This window comes from Musca domestica, unplaced genomic scaffold (assembly GCF_030504385.1).
Source record: "Musca domestica strain aabys unplaced genomic scaffold, Musca_domestica.polishedcontigs.V.1.1 20, whole genome shotgun sequence".
NCBI lineage: Eukaryota > Metazoa > Arthropoda > Insecta > Diptera > Muscidae > Musca > Musca domestica.
In genome coordinates, this window is record NW_026712250.1 from 8733117 (window position 1) to 8748620 (window position 15504).

A 15504-nucleotide genomic window follows, 5' to 3' on the forward strand; every position below is an offset into this window, starting at 1 on the left:
GCTTTCCTTTTTTTCCGTTACTGTTATTTAGTTGGGGGAGAGTTGTGCTGTGTGATTCATACAATGAAGTTTTCTTTCGCTCTCTCTCACCGTCTAGCACTCTCTTTATGATATTTATGTGCTCTCTAATATTATGTTGTTGTTGGGAGGCATGTACCTACATGTCTGCTTGGATTTTTTTGTCTCTCCAAATAACCGTTAACAACAATTCGTCCTTAACACATACAAAAACAACAACAAAGTTACGGCAAAGCAAAGAAAAAAAAACAACTGAAAACTGCGTGACATTCCAGACATTCATTTCGGTTTGGATATTTATGTTTGTGTTACGCTTCAATGTTTCGTTTGGACAGATACTGTGGTATAAAAAAGAAGAGTTTTTAATAAATGGTTCACGGCATGAACTTTCCTATACGATGAAATTAATGCATTAAATTTTAAGCTACAAAAGTTCAGAAAAATTTTCAAGATAAAAAAACTCCCAAAAATCAAATAATAAAATTGTCGTTATTAAAATGTATGTTTAAAAATTCCAATTGATTTGAAACCACTGTACACATACACATGCCTTATTCCCCACGTGCCTTGAACATTGTTATCATTCTATTGGTTTCAATGTTTCGTGTTTTTCTTAATATTTTTCTGCTTTAATTTTTGTTGGAGTACTCGAAGGGTGGTGCTCCGTCTTTGGAGATATGAGAGGACGAAATTTTTGCTTACTCAATATTTTACGTTCTACTATTTGATTGCTAGCTCTTCGTTCTTTTTTCTTTTTTGAAATACCGGAACGATGGTTTGTGTGTTGAAATTTCTTCCGAAAACAACTACTCCCGTTGTTGTTGTCATGTCCAGTGCATTTCTTGTATGTGGGGGCCAATAATTTGCTTTGCTGTGAAACGTTTTGGCGTTTTGTTATGTTTATATGGTATTTGCATATTAACTATGCTGTGTTTGTCCACCCCCATAGATGTCTGGTAAAAACTGTGTATGTGTGTGTGGGGGGAGCTCAAAGTTAAACACAACAATTTTTAGTAGGAAAAACAGACTGGAATGTTTGTATTGCATATTTTTTTTTGTAATGAGGAAAACCTATAGCATTCTTTTAGGGTGACATTAATTAGGACACAAATTCGTTAGAAAAATTCTTCTTAATTAAAATTTTTGAAAGCATAAAGAATTTTTTTATGAAGTTGCGTGAAAAGATTTCTGGAATGGAGGAAAAGAATTATCGAAGCAGCTTGTTTGTCAAGTACACAAACTGTCATTCAATGACAAGTTTGAAATTAATTATCAAATAAATTCTGAAATATAGTTCTTAAGAATAATAAGTTCCAGTCTCCAATTCAAAGTATAAAGTTTGACGGAGATGAGTTTTTGGGAGATGACCAAGGGAAAATAACACTCACTCTTCTTTTCCGTTGATTTTGCGGAATTTCTTCAAGAAAACCACATCATCAATCATATGTGTCGAAAAATTGATCTACCTTTAAAAAAAATATATATAGTCCAGGTCATTCCACATTTGCATTGTTCCAGAACCTGCAGGAATCTACTAGTTTTACAATTTTTTCTGGATATCATAAAGGGAAAATCGGTTATCGTAGTAAAACGTTTACATTCCTGGAACAGACCAATTAATCCATAGAACTTTATTGCTTTGACAAGTTCATCCTATAAAAAATTATGAATTTTTCCCAGGTTAACATTTTACATAGAAATATCACTTGAACATCTTTAAATAAATTATAGAACATTTTGTGGTGAAATACTAAACTAAATGCTAAACTGAACTGGCCAAGTTTTTTGAAAAAATAGGTAGCTATTGAAAATATTGTTTTATAGGGAGTACCTCACTATTGAGTAAATAGCTATATAATTGTCGATCTCTATAACCCTAATCTATTTAGATTTAATTTTAAAACTGAACGGCTTAATCCTTGTTTTTCAAACGTTCTCTTCTCAACACACAATTATCCTTTTCATTTCTTGGAAAGGAGAAGTAAATACATCTTCCACTCCTTCATTGCCATTCGCAACAACATTTCTTCTAGTGGAAAGGAGAAAAATAAAACTGTGGCTCCCTATTTTATTTCCACCCGTTTTCGATCTGGAGAGACCTACTTTTCTTCGAGTGGAAAGGAGGAGGAAATAAAATTGTGTCTCTTTCTTTGTTAATTTTGCATTTTTTGTTTTGATTTACATCTTTAACTTACATTCTGCATTGTGTTTTGCTTCGTAATCTTAAGCGGCGTTGGTTTTCTAACAGAGCTTTGTAATTTGATTTCTCCCACAGACAAAAATCATCCGGCTTGGTTGTTTTGCTTGTGTGGCGTGCGTTGCCCACGTTCCCTTAGTTCCTCACGTTCCTTCCTTTTAAAATGACCACGAACGTAAATATCCGCCTAGCCTTGGATCGTGTCAATATGGGTCTATTGGCCCAAAATCAAGCCAATGCTCCACGCTTATATACACCCGGTGAAGTGGTTACAGCTCAACAGGGTTTCATGAAAGGCCACGGAACCTATGTGGAAGGAGATGACATCAAAGCTTCTGTGGCCGGTGTCATGGAACAAGTCAACAAATTGGTGTCCATAAAGCCCCTAAAAAGTCGTTATGTTGGTGAAATTGGCGATGTTGTGGTGGCGCGAATAACCGAGGTGCAACAGAAAAGATGGAAAGTCGATACTAATTCTCGTTTGGATTCCATTCTCTTGCTATCCTCAGTGAATTTACCCGGAGGTGAGCTGAGAAGACGTGTAGCGGAAGATGAACAGGCAATGCGTAAATATTTACAAGAAGGTGATCTTATTTCTGCCGAAGTACAAAATATCTACGATGAGGGTACGCTGTCGCTGTACACACGTTCCTTGAAATATGGCAAATTGTCACAGGGTTTGTTGGTCAAGGTCTTCCCTTCACTGGTCAAACGGCGAAAGACACATTTTCACAATTTACCCTGTGGTGCCAGCATTATTTTGGGTAATAATGGTTTCATATGGGTGTCGCCATCGTCCCGTTCCGATGGCGAGGGTGGTGATGGTGGATTTTCACAAAATCTGTCCGAGATTATACCACGAGGTGACCGTGAAGTCATTGCCCGTTTGAGGAACTGTATATTGGCTCTGGCCCATTGTAAGATGATGCTGTATGACACAAGTATTCAATATGCCTACGAGGAGTCAATGAAATATGAAGTCCATGAGCTGCTACAACAAGAAGCCATATTCGATGTGGCGTTTTTGACACAACATCGCTTAAGATTGCAGGAGGAATGAGAGGGGTGCTGTGTGTATGTCTGATAGTTATTAAGTTTGTATGAATTTTTTTTGTAAATAAATTATTTACAATTATGAAAAATAAAATGTTTTTCTATATCGAACACAAATTTTGAATATCAATTCTTTATGATTGTTCCATTCGCTGAATGATTTTGAAATAAATCTTTAAAATTATGAAAATCTGTGCTAGATATTTCTTGAGGTTTTCGAACATTTCTGTGGTGGAATTTCCTAGCGTATCGTAAATGACGAAATTTGTCCTGAAGCGACAAAAATGGAATCGCTAATCAACACTTGGGATTATTTATGTCAAATGTTTTTTCAAAAAAAGTAGATATTTATATGTTTTCTTATACGACGTCATTTGGAGGATATTTTAATTCGTGTTTTTCAACAATTTTCACAAATTTGAAAAATTTTTCATACAATTTTTCAACTCAATAGGTTTGACAGTTCATTGACCCAGCAGCCGTGTCTATGCTTCTACCTGTATACTTCTACCATGGTCTACGCATGACAAGAGTGCTTTCAACTTTAATTCAGACTTCATTAATAATTTTATCGATATTTGTCCCGATCGATCGGGATAATCCCTCCCGCATTCTAACAACTCTAATTGAGTCATATCTGTCAGTGAAACACGCAACTAGTTCACGGTTCATTTTAGTAACCTATGGCACTGTTGTGTCAAAGGAATATCAACCGTTTGTTTACATTCTTAAACTGCAAGGCACAACAGGCCAATTTGGTTTGACCAATTTAATGTTTTATAAATTATTTTAAACAATTATTATTTAATATTGTGGTAGTAATTCGAATGAATTGAATACATATCCAAAAAATGGACAAATGTTTGAAATACATCAAATGTGGAGACGTACTTATATCTCCCAATTTGGATAGCAAGCAATACATCCTCAAATGCGTCGAGTGTGATCAACACTATGCAATATTGGATTCTTTGCTTCATCATTATATGGAACATTGCAGCGTAACGGAGGAATGCATTGAGATTGCTCCCAATGTTACTGACCCACTTAATATGATCCAGTCGGTTCATGATGTAGAAAATAATCTAAAAATTGAAATTCTGGAACCACTCGACAAAGTCAATGAGAATCAAAAGGAAACAATAAATATTGTGGATTGTAATTCAGCTGCTGAGCAAGTCCAGAGCGACCAAAATGAGTCGAGTGCAAGTAGTTGTGACGAAAGGTATATCAGAAAGGCTATAATCATTTGAGCTTTAAATACTATTCATACGTTATTCCCAACAGAGACTCTGAATATTCGTCTATAGGAAACACAGAGACATCTCTACATGATGTCACAAATGAAGATAGCCCTGCAAGAAAATGCCTTAATGCAACAACCCCCAAAGGGCTGAAAAGGAACAGAGCAATGCATACTTCCAAAGGCACATTCCAATGCGAAGATTGTAAAAGAAGTAAGTGCATGCCTTATTGTAAAGCTCTATATGATATTGTATATTTTTTTTAGCTTTCAAAACAATGAGAACGCTCAATAATCACCTTAAAACACACAAAAGTTTTGAACCTCTTAACAATACTACAAGGATCGAAGAAAGGTGTGATGAAGGTGACATCGACAATTTAACCTTTGGAAACAAATGCCAATTAATAAACACAGATATGTAAGACACCAGAAATTGTTATTTCTATGTACGCCAATGTTTTTATAGCACTATCCTGTAATTTTGTAGGTCATATAAAACTGAAAGGGCTGAAGAAGAAAACATAAACCATTCCACCGATAATATGGATACGGAAGAAAATCAAAAACAACAGGAAGACAATACAAAGACGTTAATTTGTAATCAATGTGGAAGCGAATTAAAAACCCGCAAAAGTCTTAAAAGGCATTTACGTATTCACATGCGAGAGACTGATGGGAGAATACGTTCCAAATCCGCAAAAAATGAGTGTGGATTTTGTAAAAAGGGTAGGGTGTAGTATTGACATATTTTACGTAAATAATTTAAAAAATTTCTGGACAGTTTTCCATCAATCCAGTTCCCTGAAAGACCACCTAAGAGTTCATACAGGAGAGCAGCCTTATCTTTGTTCCGAATGTGGTAAAGCTTTTAAGAGCCTGAGCAACATGAAACAACATTTTTTACGCCATGGCTCCGATCGTCCTTACGAATGTCCTGATTGTCCGAAAAAATTTCCCTGCCTTAGTGATTTGGCCTCTCACAAAGCAGTACATACGAAGACTAAATCTCATGTATGTGATATTTGTGGCAGTGGCTTTGTCAAGCCATATCTCCTGAAGAAGCACAAACTGTATCACGCCAATGAACGGAAATTTTCGTGTGAATTTTGTGAAAAAAGGTAACATTTTGAAAGGCACATACATTATTTCAAATTTTACAGTTGTTCATTTTTTTTAGATTTGTTCTCGCTGACCAATGTCGAAGACATATGCGAACTCATACGGGTGAGAAACCATATAAATGTAAATATTGTGTCCGTTCCTTTGCCCAGAGTAATGATTTAATAAAACATTTAAGAGGGCATTTGGGAGCGGACAGTGTCTATAAATGTGAAATGTGTCCACAAGGATTTCGTTTGCAAAGTGAGTTAAGAGCACATTTCAATACGCACAAGAATGATGATGAAGAAACGAGACAAAGAAATCTGCAAGCGCTCAAAGATGATGAACTGAGAATACAAATGAAATTTGGCCTTTTGCCAAAAACATAAATAGAAGGCAAGTCTATATAACTCATGGAAAGGATGCATTAAGCCTGCCATGGAATGAACATTCCGTCTGTGTAATATAAGTCTAATCAAATTTTACTGAATTTTGAAATTTGGAAGTCATTTTTGATACGGCTAAGAAGACGTAATTCAAATTTAAGAGAGGATTTCATAAATTATTGCAATATTTTTTTCTTTCTAATAATTTAAGCAACAAAACTAATTAGTTAGTTACATAGTGCAATGCGTTGAATAGAATCAACCTTTCAATATAAACCATAATTTGGATTTGGTTTTTAGTTTAGATTTCAAGTACTCCTTCAGACCTTGTATATTCTGCAAATCTTGACTTAAGTTTAAAATGTTTTCAACATTTTAAGCATTACAATAAATATCTTAGTGAATAAAATAAATACTTTTCTAACCGGCTGTGCGATTGTCATCCAAACAAACCCAATCGGGTACCCTTTCCAAGCGCATATACGCTTCCTTGGTGAGTGACCGTGTGTTTACTAAATCGGTACCACCACACAATGAGCCACCGATCCAAGCCGTTACGTTTGGACGACCAATAGTTTTATGAAATTTAAATGTTACATCTCCATGTAGCCTCTCCTTATACTCTTTGTCGTTCTCCACCAAATACTTAAGTTCTTGTTGAAGTCTGGGCAGAAGTCCCATTATTATTGCACTACCGCCAATAACAAAAATATTCTCCATCAATGAACGGCGTATGTCCATTGGACATCTGAGTATTGATTGTATAATAAGATGTGGCAGACTATCACGATCATTGTTCTCTTCAAAGAATATTTCAAATGCAGTCTCTCGTACTTTTCCGGGCACTGTAATTATTGCCTCATCGCCGATGGGATAGTCTACATCTGGAGGGGCTTGTGGTGGTTCATTTTTCAAATAAGATTGGGCTCGCTCCAATTTCGTTACAAAACAAGTGCGCACTTTAATATCCTCCAAAACTGATTCACTGAGTAACTCCTCACGGACACCGGTTGCCACTAACATGCGTTTGATCTCTTCCTGCACGGCACGCCCGCCATACTTTTGATCTTGGAATGCTTGCATAACCTGAACACCACTAAAAATGGGCATAACGGTTGTTTCACTGTAACCCATATCAATGACAACACCATGGGGCACCGCCAATGTTGATAAGGCAATCATGTGCGATGGTACATAGAGTACTGAGGAAACTTCAAAATGACGAAACAGTGCCTTAGCCAAAGTCTCACGTATAATTGTCTGGCCAAAAACATTCTCCACCACAACAATTTTCCTTTCCTTTGGACTGACTAGTAAATATCTGCAAAAAAAAGTTCGACCTTAAAAAGGAAAAACTTCGTTCATAACTAAACTTACTTGAAAAATATGGTCTGCAAAAAATCCACCATTTGATCATAAAACTCCAGTTTGTCACCATAATCAAATAGATGTTTCGTCTCGCCACTCGATGACAGTATAACTTCTGTGGGTATAATTTTTCTGGGATATGCTTCTGCTGCAAATCCAAACCTGCAAAAAAGATGTATCATCAGTTTAAGCCATGACGTCATTGGTAGCTGTGGCTTCTTCATTACTTGGTATAGGCTGAGCCTATATCTAACACAACGGGGGGCTTTTCCTGCATTGCTGTTTCATATAGTGGCATATTTATAATTTTTTTTAATAAATAATTAAAAGCAAAAATCAAACGATTTTTTTGACATAAACGAATAAATCGTCGTTCAACACAACAATTCACTGCAATGAACTATGTGAACTTTTTCCCTGTCATGAACTTATTGCTGAAAATAACTATAAAGGGGCAGGGCCACGCATTAAATTGGTACAAGGAAAAACAATTCAATTTTTTTATATATAATATATAGTTTGTTTATAGTCCTTAAAGGATAAAGTTTACGCTGTTGGGTTTTAATTATTACATCTTTCCATTAAAATAAATGGAATTCTTCATAGCTATGACAAGTTTTGTAAATGTAACTTTCACTGTCACAGCATGTTTAAGACATGCTAGAATTATGGAGTTAAAGTCATGAAATCATATGTTTACAATTTTTTTTACTATCAATATAAAATGTTACATTAAATTTTGCGTTAAAAAATGAAAGGAAGATGACCTGACCTATGGCACAATTACAGAAGGTAGAACAATATAAGAATTTTGTAAAAAAAAAAATAAAAATAAACAAAACCAACTGTTGCTGTTTGACTCTATAAGACTTCAGGTACCTATGCAGGTCCACGTCGTCGTTTAGAACCTAATATAACGGCTACATTTGGTATTTTTAAGATTTTAACAGAATTTTTAACGGATTGTATTTTTTTGAAAATTGCCAAATTCGTTCCAAATGATATCTCAAGAAATAATTATACCAACCACCTTTAGAATGCATTCAAACAAAAAAAATTATGTTTTGTTACAAAATAACAAGTCGTTTAATTTTCTGTTCTTTATCAATTAAGATAAATTATACTATTATTTTGTACAATCATATTTCTTCCACCAGTCGGCAAACATTTTAACCTTTGTTATTATATTTTGTTCCTTCTGCTGACGTCTCCATTTGTTGGCGTCCAAATGTAACATTCCACCAATAATCTCTTGGGCAAAATTCTGTGGAAATCGTTGTTCATCTTCGATGACGTGCGCAAAACCGGTGTCCATGCCGAAGTTTACCCAAAAGTAAGGTAGTCCCTTGGGTATACTGCTGCGCAGTGATTTCTTACTCAACGAAACCAATTGTTTATTGACACACCATTCATGTTCGGATTCTTCAATGGCTTTCTTGAAATAAAACGGTGCCATTTCACCCTCAGATTCCCGAATGGGTATGCAATGTATTGCCAAGTGAGGACGTTTGTGTAGTCTATTGGCAATTTCAAAGAATATAACATCCTTGCGTTGAGCGGCAAACATTCTTGTTAAAGCTTTGCGGAAATCATTAATTTCCTCCCATGTATCCTCGTCCAACTGAGTACAACATGTCGCATGCTGGGTGGGTATAATCATACAATGGCCTGTTTGTAGTCCTTGATACCATGGCAATGCCAGATATACCTTATCTCCAACGGCAACCAATAACTCTTTTTGCATTTTCGTAGAATCGAAACATCTATGGCAGTTATCCAAAACCGCCTCCATTTTTTGATGTTCTCTAATGGCGCGATCACGCTCTCTGCGAGCCTCTCGTGACGAATCATCCTTGCAGATCTTTTCGGCGAATATATCTTCCAAATCATCATTGGGATTTTTATTCTTGGCTGCCAGGTCAGCAAATTCCAAATTAGCCTGTGATGCTGTGGTATACTTTTCGCGCTCAAACATTTGCTTGATATCGTAACGATCATCATCGGCGAAGTAGCGAACACGCTGGCCCTCATCATCGTGTGTCTTGACTCGCTTTTGTTTCTTCTTGCCACCATATAGATCTCTGGGATCAACAAATTTCGATGCAGGTAATGGTCGGCTATGTCCCGATTGGTCTGTGTGAGTAAGCAGCACATGTTCCTCTTCCGTTTTCTTAGATTTTTCCTTGTTTTGATGGCGATTTGCCTCAACCTCAGCCTTTTTGCGTTCCTTGAACAGATTCCTTTGTACCCTGGCCTTTTCCAATTTGACACGCATCTCTTCCACAGCAGTCAAATCGCCCATGATCTCGGCTTTGAGTATCTTTGCAGCCAGTTCGTTCATTTGTTGATCCGTTAGAAAGTCAGAAGTTGAAGCACTTTGCTTTTTCTCCTTGACATTGTCCCGATCATCATGTTCTGATGAAGAAGAATTACTACTACTACTAGGTGTGGCAGATCTTTTTCTGGTAGGTGGTGGAGGTTTTCTTTCCTTTGGTATTTCATTTGCATCACTTTGTTTTCTCCACCCCCTGGAAGAGCTCTGAGATGTTGACGACCTAACGGTGTGGCGACTTTCATCCTCATCATCGTCACGAGGTTTTTGAAAACCCGGCAAGCCAGTACCAGTGATTTTCCAATACGGGTTCAATTCTCTAGTGCTTTTTGCCGGATCATACGTATCAATCTGCTGTTTCTCCTGGGGTTTATTTGGACGTTCGCGTGAATATGTCTTAAACATTAAGGCATCTGTCATCCAACTGTCTCTTTGCACCGGAACCTCAGGCTTGGGAGCCTCTGACCACCTTTCTTCACCATCTTCATCGCTGCTTTCGCTACTGCTGCTTTCTTCCTGCTTCTTATGCTTAACCTTTTTCTTCTTTCTTTTACTCTTTTTTGAGGATTTTTTCGATTTTTTATTTCTTTTATCTTCTTCAGAAGATGAAGAAGACTCAGATGTGCTACTTTCAGTTGAAGACGTATCTTCATCGCTACTCTCCTCACTGTCCTCCTCAGAACTAGATTGATGTCTATGTTTCTTCTTGGTTTTCTTTTTTGTTTTTGCACTTTTCTTTTTGTCTTTCTTCTTTTTGAGTTTCTTGAGCTCTTTTTCCTTTTTCTTAAGCTTCTTTTCCACTGCAGGATGCATCCAATTGACCTCACCTTTCAGTTGTTTACTAGCTTCTCGTTCAGCCCTTTGAACTGCCCGCTTTTTGGCATCTTCCAACAATGCCTCTCGTGCCGACCGCAATTCGGCGCGGGCTTTATCTTTTTCGCGGGCACTCTCGAATTGTATGTAACTCATTTTAGAGACCTTTCCTTGTGTTCTACCACCGGTTCGGCTTTAGGCTCTTCCAGATGGACGTCACACCAGCCACTAGTTTGTTGATTACAAAGTCTCGAGTAGTCCAACCGACGCCGACGACAAGTCCAACACTGTAATATGGCAACGCTGAAACGAAAGACAACACAAAAAGAAATCTGAATAAACGTGTGGAATCAAAACAGAAAGGGACAACAATAATAGTGTTCCCTAGATCGAAAAAAGCACACTATATATAATTAAGGTATGTCAAATAAGCAAATATGTCAAAATTGTAGTTTTTTGTGAAGTTAGCGATATTTTTGACAGCCAGCAACAAGTTTAGGATTCTAACAAAAAGCGGACAAGTTACGTTTTGACAAATCAAATTAACGCTTGCAAGTTTATGCAGGGACTCCGTCGGTTTAGGTTTCACAGTTTTCTTGCAAAAGAGAATAAAGCTACGTTACTCTGTTAGAAGAAGCTGCTGGACAAGTGTGCCCGACTTTTGCCAATTGTTTGTATGTATTTATTGTTTTGAAAAAAAAAATTGCGAGACGCGCATTAAAGCTATTCGCCAGTATTGCCATGGAATTGAAGATAGAACTGTTTAGATCATATTTCTTAAAGAAAATCTTTCTTTCTTTCATTTTTCCCGCTGTTTAACTGATTTTAAAAATAAGGTAAAATATTGAATAAATGAAAACAAATTGTGGCATGAAAATTTGACTGGAAGCGGGCATAGCCTCAGTGCTGTATTTTTGTAGTTTTACGAAGCTGTTCTTTTCTCTTTGTAATTGGAAACTATTACAATTGGGCCAATTTTAAAAAATGTCAATATTTACAACGTTTTTGTTTAATAGACTCCAAATATGGACCTGGTGTATTTGGGTAATACGGACGTATAAAACATTCTACCAAAGCGGGTTTGTTATGGTATTGGTATATATGGTATGATCCAGACCCTGCATGCTACTTTTGCAAATTTTTCGACATCATAAAGGAAACATCGGTTATCGGACAAACAACAAAGGAAAATATTACAAATATTACATAAAAAATATTGTAAAATACATGAAATTCTATACAGAGATTTACTCCCTTTTCTTCTTTTCCCAATAAATTTGGTTTTATATCGATAATATATTTTTTAAATAAATTCTTTTGTACTGTACTCTTTTCCACTAACGGTCAATAATCTATCAAATTTCTAAACACTTCCCAACAAAAACCCGCTCAGCTGTTTGAAGTGTCAAACATTAACTGCGACCAACTTAACTCAACATGTCCTTTCTTCCGGTTCTCTCTGTCAAGCAAGGTATGAATTGCCGAGAAATTTTATAAAATTTATAAAAAAAATCACATTGTATGCGCAAAAAATGTAAAAAATGATTGAAATTGAAAATAATAGTGGTAAACAAATGCATTTTTATTAAGTGAGACATTTTATGTCATATATAAATGAGAAATGACTGGGAAAAAGAAAACAGAAAGATCCACATGTGACAAAAACAACATTTTGTTGCTGTATACAATGTTAATTATGTGAGGTGTGGTGTGTGTGCAACGTAACTAATGAACAAATTTTTGTCTTCTAGATGCCCGGCGTTACTGTAAAAGATATTGATCAACACGCTTGCGTCAAGGCTGTTGCCAGCTTCTTGAAGAAGTAAGTTTTTCTCACATAATGTTATTGCTTGTTGTGTATTAATTGTATCTGTTTCTTATGCTAGGACTGGTAAACTAAAGGTCCCCGACCAAATGGACATCATCAAGACAGCCAAATACAAGGAATTGGCTCCTTACGATCCCGACTGGTTCTATATCCGTTGTGCTTCGATTTTGCGTCATTTGTACCACCGCAGCCCAGCTGGTGTTGGTTCCATCACCAAGATCTACGGTGGCCGCAAACGTAACGGTGTCCACCCCTCTCACTTCTGCCGTGCTGCTGATGGTGCTGCCCGTAAAGCTTTGCAAGCCTTGGAACACGCCCGCCTTATCGAAAAGCACCCCGATGGTGGCCGTAAATTGACCCCAATTGGCCAACGTGATTTGGATCGCATTGCCAATCAAATCGTCACCAAGCAACGTGAAGCTACCAAAGTAGCTGGCCCAATTGTCATTTCTGAAAACTAAAGTTGACAAGAGAAATAAAAAATAGTTGATACTTTTTTTTTAAACTAAATTTTGCAAGCAAAAAGTGAATTTATTTCAAGTGGAGAAGTGCTTTTGTCCTGATTGAATGCGTATATGAGCATATTCTGGATTTAAGGTTCAAGTAAAGCTATAGATTTTAAAAAGCCAAGATTGTGTACTGACTTTGGCATCAACATTAAGTTTTACCAGAAATTGGAGATCGTTTCGCAAAATATATCATCAAAGTGTGATCAACAAATAAAAATTTAAGTGTGAACAGCTTTTCCTAGCTGTTCTTATCAGACTTTGGTACAATCCTAGATTAGCTAACATGCCCTGATTTCATTGAAACTTTACCATCCGTAACAAACATTTTGTAGCTACATATTAACTTCGAATATAGAGAACAGGTTTTAAAAACAAGAATCGGCTGTAACAATTAGCATTAAACAAAGACTTAATTTACTAGCATCGATGAAGCATGCTATTGATTTTTGATCATTTGATACTTCTAGTCCCGTTGAATAGCTTTTGATTAAGTACTACTTAAGCCGGCAAAGTCCTAGAACCAACTTCTCGCATGGATATTAAACAAATTTCAAAAGAAATGAATTTGTGTATGGGCATTTAAGGGTGAAACCACTGGAACCTATTTCCGAAAATTGGTCAAACTAAAAATCATAGCTTAAAATTCATTTCAAACTGAATTTGGAAGTCAGCCATATACTCGCATATCACTTGCTGCTATTAATACTGTTTCGAATGTCTCTGTTACAGAGCGAGTAGTGTCCAATTTATATCAGCTCGGGAACTAGCAAATCTGACTCAGCTATATATGGAAGTTATATCGAAATCTGAACCGATCTCGATACATTTTGGGAAAGATATTTCTGTGCTGTATTTGATATATTCCCCCAAATATCGTTGTTATAGAGTGCATATTACGGCTGCGGAGGCCAAAAATAACAAATCAGATGAACATTATATACGGGAGCTATAGCTATATCTGAACCGATTTCGATCAAATTTGGCATACTTATTACCATGCTTAATTTGGTTGTATATGCGAAGTTCTATACCATTTGGGCCGATATTACACGTTTGGTGCACAATAAAATGCAAATCGGACGAAGATATATGTGGGAGCTATATCTAAAAAAATTAAATAGGGTTCGTCATTGGGTCAAATAAGAGACTTGTGCGAAATTTTATCTGGATCGGTCAATAAATGCCACCTGTACTTCGTTTACAAAAATACTTGGCAGACAGACGTGATAAATCGACTCAGAATATGATTCTATACAGACCATCAAAAGGAACTATGGGTCTATCTCGTTTCCTTATGCCTGTTACAAATTAATGCACAAAGACATAATACCCTGAGCACTTTTTGGTGGAGGGTATAAGGATTGCCTAACTTCTGGAAGTCGCCAGTGAGAGTTATGAATCCGGATTTTTTGGAGGTTTTCATTGTATATACTTAGAATTTCGATATATATTTTTTTTGTTTAAAAGAACAATGCTTGTGTTTCAAACTCTTTGGACCTTCAAATCCAAATAGAGAATTCATATAGCCCAAGTATAGTGGACTTTAAAAACTAAATTACCTAAATGGTTTTGTCGGCAGTAATTTTCATTCTCCGGCAGATTTTTTACACGAAAAAAAAAACAAATGTATTGTGTTTTATATATTTTATTCTTAAATATTACTCCTTATACAAAAATTCTCTATTGAGCCTATACAATAAGTCCTTACGAACTTATCGACAGTAGTGCTTTTGAACTTATAATTATTTCTTATACAAAATTTCTTTATTGAGCCTATGCAATATGTCCGAAAACTTATTACATTCTTAATCTAAACTTACAAACTATCTCTTACACAAAATTTCTCTATTGAGCCTATGCAAGAAGTTGAACAAAAAAACACTGTGTGGCAAAAGTGCACGAATAAAATTACAAATTGCCATTTATCTTCAAATTAAACCTTCTTGCAATCATAAAAGGGTGTTCTCAAAAACGAATCCCATTCCTAAAAAAGCACTAACATTGCAGATTGGTATGTTTCTTAGCTGAAATAGTTTTATTTTATGATATCAAAAATACACATACCATATAGGGTATAACTTATTCTAAATAATCTGCTTTGTAGTGCCCAAAAGTCGCTCTAGACCCGGTCCAGGGCCTCGACCATAACAATGCTGTTGCCACGAATAACAACCATACCAATGTTGTTGCGGGTACTGTCTTTGCACTCCTCCACTGTCTCGTCGAGCACCACATTCATGAAAGGATCAAATCCACGCAGTATTCCAGCTACGGAACGGCCACCGTTCAGCTTAAGCAACATGCGTTTGTCCATGTACCTGAAAAAATTAATTGTGGAAATTAATATGACGGCAAGTAACAAAATTGCACACATGCATGTAATTGAGAAATATGTTTTAAACTATCACAATATATGCACAATAGTACTATCTATAATCAAATAATTACTTTTTAAGTTCTGGGGGATGTGCTTTCGACATATTTTAGCGTTTCTTCAGAAAAAAAACTAAACGTATAATCTCGAGAAGAAAGAATCAAGCCGCAAAAAATATTTTTGGCGTGTGTTGCAGAGTTGCAATTTTAAGTAGTGCGTTGCCAACTCATTTTGCACAGATGCATTTATCGAAAGTTGACTATTGGGTGGTGTACACAT

General features: G+C 36.2%; 6 protein-coding genes across 6 annotated transcripts; 3 read left to right on the forward strand and 3 right to left on the reverse strand.

Moving 5' to 3' along the window:
- Window positions 1-2308: 2308 nt before the first annotated feature.
- LOC131802278 (exosome complex component RRP4-like) lies at window positions 2309-3379 on the forward strand. The gene has a single exon (XM_059122238.1). The coding sequence runs from the start codon at window positions 2379-2381 to the stop codon at window positions 3273-3275; it is 897 nt and encodes a 298-aa protein (XP_058978221.1). The 5' UTR covers window positions 2309-2378; the 3' UTR covers window positions 3276-3379.
- Window positions 3380-3954: 575 nt separating this feature from the next.
- LOC101895436 (zinc finger protein 184) lies at window positions 3955-6081 on the forward strand. Its single transcript, XM_005187595.4, has 6 exons — window positions 3955-4493; window positions 4556-4725; window positions 4779-4932; window positions 5002-5240; window positions 5296-5632; window positions 5692-6081. The coding sequence occupies exons 1-6, from the start codon at window positions 4120-4122 to the stop codon at window positions 6002-6004; spliced, it is 1587 nt and encodes a 528-aa protein (XP_005187652.2). The 5' UTR covers window positions 3955-4119; the 3' UTR covers window positions 6005-6081.
- Window positions 6082-6289: 208 nt separating this feature from the next.
- Window positions 6290-7751, reverse strand: LOC131802325 (actin-related protein 10-like). The gene is made up of 3 exons (XM_059122428.1): window positions 7597-7751; window positions 7379-7531; window positions 6290-7322 (listed from the first exon to the last, which is right to left on the reverse strand). The coding sequence occupies exons 1-3, from the start codon at window positions 7665-7667 to the stop codon at window positions 6422-6424; spliced, it is 1125 nt and encodes a 374-aa protein (XP_058978411.1). The 5' UTR covers window positions 7668-7751; the 3' UTR covers window positions 6290-6421.
- Window positions 7752-8459: 708 nt separating this feature from the next.
- On the reverse strand, window positions 8460-10771 carry LOC131802316 (CWF19-like protein 2 homolog). The gene has a single exon (XM_059122380.1). It carries the CDS (start codon window positions 10668-10670, stop codon window positions 8496-8498), a length of 2175 nt encoding a protein of 724 aa, XP_058978363.1. The 5' UTR covers window positions 10671-10771; the 3' UTR covers window positions 8460-8495.
- A 1146-nt stretch (window positions 10772-11917) lies between these two features.
- On the forward strand, window positions 11918-12852 carry LOC131802343 (small ribosomal subunit protein eS19A). Its single transcript, XM_059122513.1, has 3 exons — window positions 11918-11985; window positions 12266-12336; window positions 12401-12852. The coding sequence occupies exons 2-3, from the start codon at window positions 12266-12268 to the stop codon at window positions 12801-12803; spliced, it is 474 nt and encodes a 157-aa protein (XP_058978496.1). The 5' UTR covers window positions 11918-11985; the 3' UTR covers window positions 12804-12852.
- Window positions 12853-14706: 1854 nt separating this feature from the next.
- LOC101893602 (probable small nuclear ribonucleoprotein G) lies at window positions 14707-15455 on the reverse strand. Its single transcript, XM_005187583.4, has 2 exons — window positions 15300-15455; window positions 14707-15169 (listed from the first exon to the last, which is right to left on the reverse strand). The coding sequence occupies exons 1-2, from the start codon at window positions 15329-15331 to the stop codon at window positions 14971-14973; spliced, it is 231 nt and encodes a 76-aa protein (XP_005187640.1). The 5' UTR covers window positions 15332-15455; the 3' UTR covers window positions 14707-14970.
- Between the last annotated feature and the right edge of the window lie 49 nt (window positions 15456-15504).

Bases quoted from the DNA above. Each gene is read 5' to 3' on its own strand.
- LOC131802278 (XM_059122238.1), top strand. From the start codon at position 2,379: ATGACCACGAACGTAAATATCCGCCTAGCCTTGGATCGTGTCAATATG.
- LOC101895436 (XM_005187595.4), top strand. From the start codon at position 4,120: ATGGACAAATGTTTGAAATACATCAAATGTGGAGACGTACTTATATCT. The intron at 4,494-4,555 runs GTATATCAGAAA...TATTCCCAACAG, and splicing joins GCAAGTAGTTGTGACGAAAG to AGACTCTGAATATTCGTCTA. The intron at 4,726-4,778 runs GTAAGTGCATGC...TATTTTTTTTAG, and splicing joins ATGCGAAGATTGTAAAAGAA to CTTTCAAAACAATGAGAACG.
- LOC131802325 (XM_059122428.1), bottom strand. From the start codon at position 7,667: ATGCCACTATATGAAACAGCAATGCAGGAAAAGCCCCCCGTTGTGTTA. The intron at 7,532-7,596 runs GTAATGAAGAAG...TCTTTTTTGCAG, and splicing joins ATAGGCTCAGCCTATACCAA to GTTTGGATTTGCAGCAGAAG. The intron at 7,323-7,378 runs GTAAGTTTAGTT...TTTTTTTTGCAG, and splicing joins TTGCAGACCATATTTTTCAA to ATATTTACTAGTCAGTCCAA.
- LOC131802316 (XM_059122380.1), bottom strand. From the start codon at position 10,670: ATGAGTTACATACAATTCGAGAGTGCCCGCGAAAAAGATAAAGCCCGC.
- LOC131802343 (XM_059122513.1), top strand. From the start codon at position 12,266: ATGCCCGGCGTTACTGTAAAAGATATTGATCAACACGCTTGCGTCAAG. The intron at 12,337-12,400 runs GTAAGTTTTTCT...TTCTTATGCTAG, and splicing joins GTTGCCAGCTTCTTGAAGAA to GACTGGTAAACTAAAGGTCC.
- LOC101893602 (XM_005187583.4), bottom strand. From the start codon at position 15,331: ATGTCGAAAGCACATCCCCCAGAACTTAAAAA. The intron at 15,170-15,299 runs GTAATTATTTGA...TAATTTTTTCAG, and splicing joins CATCCCCCAGAACTTAAAAA to GTACATGGACAAACGCATGT.